We start from the raw sequence: 4248 nt of genomic DNA, 5'->3' as shown, positions 1-4248 counted from the left end.
GCACCAGTGATCTTTGACCTGTGATATTGTCCACAAGATATCTGTACATGGCTTCGGTGACGTATACCTTTTCTCTGCACTCAGTATTCGTATGGTATGTATTAATTTATGGATGTCCATCATCCATTTTGTATATGTTAGGAATTGCAATTCGTATGATATGTTAAGAATTGCAATTCGTACAATATTAATTAACTCGTCAGTTAACTGTACTAGCAGGGCGTCTATTCTGACGTCTTGCTCTGTCCCTCTCTGTCCGTCTGTCTGTGTGCTAGTCTATCTCCAGCAGGGCTCCTATGGGATGAATCTGTGCTCAGGGAGGCACAGCACAGCCGATACAGCAGCAGGAACAGCAACAGTAGTAGACACAGATGGGTACCAGCTGTTTCAGGAGCTCCGACTGTGTGTGTGTATGAAGCGAACTGCACAACGAAGGAGTGGTGAGGCTATATAACAGAGAGAACATACACACATACTAAACCCACACACACAAAAACCTGACTGCTAAATGGTAAGGGGCAATTCAGAAATGCACCCGGGGCACTTTCCCCTCTCATGCAGGTGTTGTTCAGAACTTGAGACAGAGGGGTGGAAGTGTCCCTCTCCAGACAGTTATGATCACTAAAAGGATGCCTATGAAAGTTGGTCTGCTTGTCATTTCTTAAAGTATTATTTTCTTTAACTCTTTCCTGGCCTCCTTCCTCTTTGCCTGTTCAGTAAGAACATAATCTTTCACATTTTATGATCAAGTACAATATGCTGCTGGAGTTGACAGGTTTCACCAGAACTAAACACAACTCTAATATTTACAGAAAGATGCTGGGTTATGTCCATAGGCAACTGGGTGTGATTCAAAAAGTATAAAATACACCTCAACGTAAACAATCAAATTCAGATGGTACTAAACAGGATGCAGTGGAAAGTAACCGCTGGTACAGTGTGGTTAAGTAAAGCATATCTGGTTTCTCTGTAACTTGTGCGTCACTGTCACAAGAAACAAGGACACTTTCCATTCCCGTTTGTTTCTATGACAACAGCATCATGACATTTCAAAGATCCAAAATTACCTAAACCTGCCAAACGCCAGTCAAAGCTTCCCACATTCTGAGGCTGCTTTGAGTGTCAAAAGGCTCTCTATCCATGTCTGTACCACAAATAATGGGACAGTACATTCAGTACAAGCTTACCTTTTGATAAGAAACTTCGATATGATATGATAACCTTCTTGTGAAATTGAGAAACACAAGCCATTTTGAAATTGGCATGTGAAATAGCTTATTCAGCATGGTAGTTGAGGGAAAGTGGAAATAGGCAATGCTTCCATCTAGTGGACAAAGGAGAAACTGTGGTTTACATACAATGTTTACAAACATCTGGTATAGTTTGATAAAGACAGTGAATGTGAGAGAAAAATCATTATTGCTAAATTCATTGTTTTTGGAATTTTCAATTCTCTCTGACTGTCTAGCTTTTATTTAGGTGATTATGTATGTTCTCAAATATGATATTAAAAATATATCTAGGTCCATTATCTTTTATACATACTTTATAACTGGTTTTAGTCTAAGTTTACACTGAAAGCTTAAATGTTTTGCATGTCAGCAATCACGTTTTCAAGATAATTTTGGGACTATATTAACAATGGACTAATGAAACCAATACCAAAAAATAGATTTGGGTGCAATTTTCCTTTAATGGGGTTGGTGTAGTATGTCATTCCGGTTGCTATTGGCAACTTTCTTCTCAACGCTCATGGCCAGCATCTGGTTACTGAATGACAGACTCTTGGTCTTCTCAATTACTTTCTGGTACGGCGACACTGACTGATCTACAAATAAAAATGTGTAGTTATTTATGATGCAAGGTGATTTGTAGATCAGTCAGTCGGCAGTCGCCAGCACTGTTGGCTGCAATGCCGAACAAGCTCAATGTCTGTTTTTCTACATCTTGATACTATGCAGTTTCTTGTCTGAATAAACAGTAACACCTGTGGAGCTTGGATAAGTCCTTCATTTAATGAGAAAACATATTGAAGCATTTGAGAATTGTTGTCAAGATGGAGCCCTGAAAAGTTTCCTACTGGCGAATCTCATGCTCTGATGGTCTCACCAGTTTGGAGTCGATCTTGCCGTCTAGTCTGGCGTCGCGAATGAGGTTGACAATCCACTGCTCTGCCTCCTCAGGTGTCATGTTGAGCTTGTCTGCCAGCATGCTGAGAGGAGACAGAGACAGAGAGACAGAGAGATAGACAGAGAGACAGAGACAGAGAGAGTGTAATGTTTACTGTTATTTTTAAAATATTTGAATAGTTTATTTTACTTTTGTTTATTATCTATTTCACTTGCATTGGCAATGTAAACATATGTTTCCCATGCCAATAAAGCCCTAAATATTGAATTGAAAGAGAGAGAGAGAGAGAGAGAGAGAGAGAGTGAGAGTGTATGGGAAACATTAACATATTTACCGGCCCGGTTTACTATATATATCGATAGTTAACAACTATATGCTTAACATTGGTAAAGAGATTTTCATAACTTGCAATACTGTTCTTCTGAGAAAGGATGGTTCTCTCTTTCTGTTCCCAGCAGCTGGTCTGGGCGTATCGTCAAGGACATGGGGCGACTCAGAGATAACTTGCCTCTCGAGATAGAAATAAACTTGAGGAACATATAGACCTGTATTGTTTCAATTTCTCTTTGCTTCTGAGTAACCTGGTCACACCGCATAAGACAAAGAGCCTCTGAGAAGTGACCACAGTGTCTCAGCCCATCCTATTTCTTCTCATATCTTCCAAGGGCACAGCTGTGGGGAGATAAAAGAGAACGGAGGCTAGCTTGGTAGACAAAGGAGTAACGGAACTGCCATTATCACTTGTTTGTGCCTATAACCTCATACACCCAATACACCTGGCCACAAGAAGAAAACAAGATAGCTTATGATGCCCTGATCTTCCGGGGAGGGGTGGAACCAGCCATGACTAAGCATTTCTAGGTCTGCTATATAAGGCCCTGTATTCTTTGTAAGATTTTAAGCCTCGGTCTCATGCTCAAGAGTGTGGGGTCGACCAGCTTCCTTATTGCAATTCGTATTATAAAGTATTGGTTGTTTGAAGAATTAACAAAGTCTCTCTTTCTTTGTCAGAATTTCCACGACAAGAGAAAGACAGAGAGCGAGCGAGAGAGACAGAGAGAGGCAAGTAAGATGGAGAGTGAGAGAGACAAGTAGGAGAGAGCGCAGGGTATGCATGATAAGCCAGGAATACCAGTGCATCATGCAATGGAAGCAATTACATTTGTCAGTGTAGCCCAAAATGTGATGATGTTTTTTAATGTTTACCTTTAAAATTATTTAATTATAGTATAGTATTTGTAACAATTAGGCCTACTTATTTGCTATATTTAATATTTGTTATAGTTACTGCACTGTCTGGAGAGGAGAGCTCGCAAGTAAGCATTTCATTGTACTGTGTAAACCTTGCTGTCTCCTGTGCATATGCCAAATAAACTTTGATTTCATGGGAAATTGTCCCAGTATAAACTACTAACACAAGAAGGTGCTTCTTAAGGAGTCATTGAGCCACCGTTTTCATCCTCTTATCCCAAAGTAGTTACTTACCTGCTGAGAATAAGAATATAACAGGGTTTTGAGAGCCTCTAAGCTGTAATACTCATGGGGAAAACGATCCTAGATTCTACCTGATGCTAATGCACTGATGAATGCAACAGAAGGTCTTGAAGAAGAAGAGGCGAGCGTTTTGAATGAAGTCCTCTAGAAAATCCACCAGGAAGAAGTAATTCACCAGGATCTGCAGACAGACAAAATCACTGTCAGCAGCTGACATACTCGTAAATTAACCATCACTGACACCGGGTAGGAATTTAGGAGTTGCAATCCTAGAAAAAGGCTGTTAAAGATTAAAGGGTAACTACACTACTTTTAACATTTGGGTTGTTATTATGAAGTATTTAGTGATGTCCTACACAGTTTTAGTGTAATTTTATGATTTCATGTCAACTGAATGTTTAGTGATGAGCAAAACTGGAAATTGCTTCTCTGTGATGTTTTCAAGTAGGATCCCTGGATGACTAATAAATTAAATGATGGCCTTTTCCCCTTTATTCAGATTACAACCTCTCACTTTTGGTTTTCATCTCCAAAATATTGCAATTTTTTAAACAAGCCATAAAAAGTTGGTTGCAATTTCAGTTTAATCCAGCAGAAAAGACAGAACAAATAATACAACAAATA

At 39.4% G+C, this 4248-nt stretch overlaps 1 protein-coding gene across 1 annotated transcript; it reads right to left on the bottom strand.

The window, feature by feature from the left end:
- Positions 1-1691: 1691 nt before the first annotated feature.
- Positions 1692-3849, bottom strand: LOC121585401 (eukaryotic translation initiation factor 3 subunit E-B-like). The gene is made up of 3 exons (XM_041901754.1): positions 3696-3849; positions 2110-2212; positions 1692-1823 (listed from the first exon to the last, which is right to left on the bottom strand). Exons 1-3 carry the CDS (start codon positions 3839-3841, stop codon positions 1692-1694), a joined length of 381 nt encoding a protein of 126 aa, XP_041757688.1. The 5' UTR covers positions 3842-3849.
- Positions 3850-4248: the final 399 nt, after the last annotated feature.

The sequence above is a fragment of the Coregonus clupeaformis genome, chromosome 17, assembly GCF_020615455.1.
Source record: "Coregonus clupeaformis isolate EN_2021a chromosome 17, ASM2061545v1, whole genome shotgun sequence".
In the NCBI taxonomy this organism is placed as follows: Eukaryota; Metazoa; Chordata; class Actinopteri; order Salmoniformes; family Salmonidae; genus Coregonus; species Coregonus clupeaformis.
Note: the sequence above shows the minus strand (reverse complement) of the source record. Positions and strands in the feature narration are given on the sequence as shown.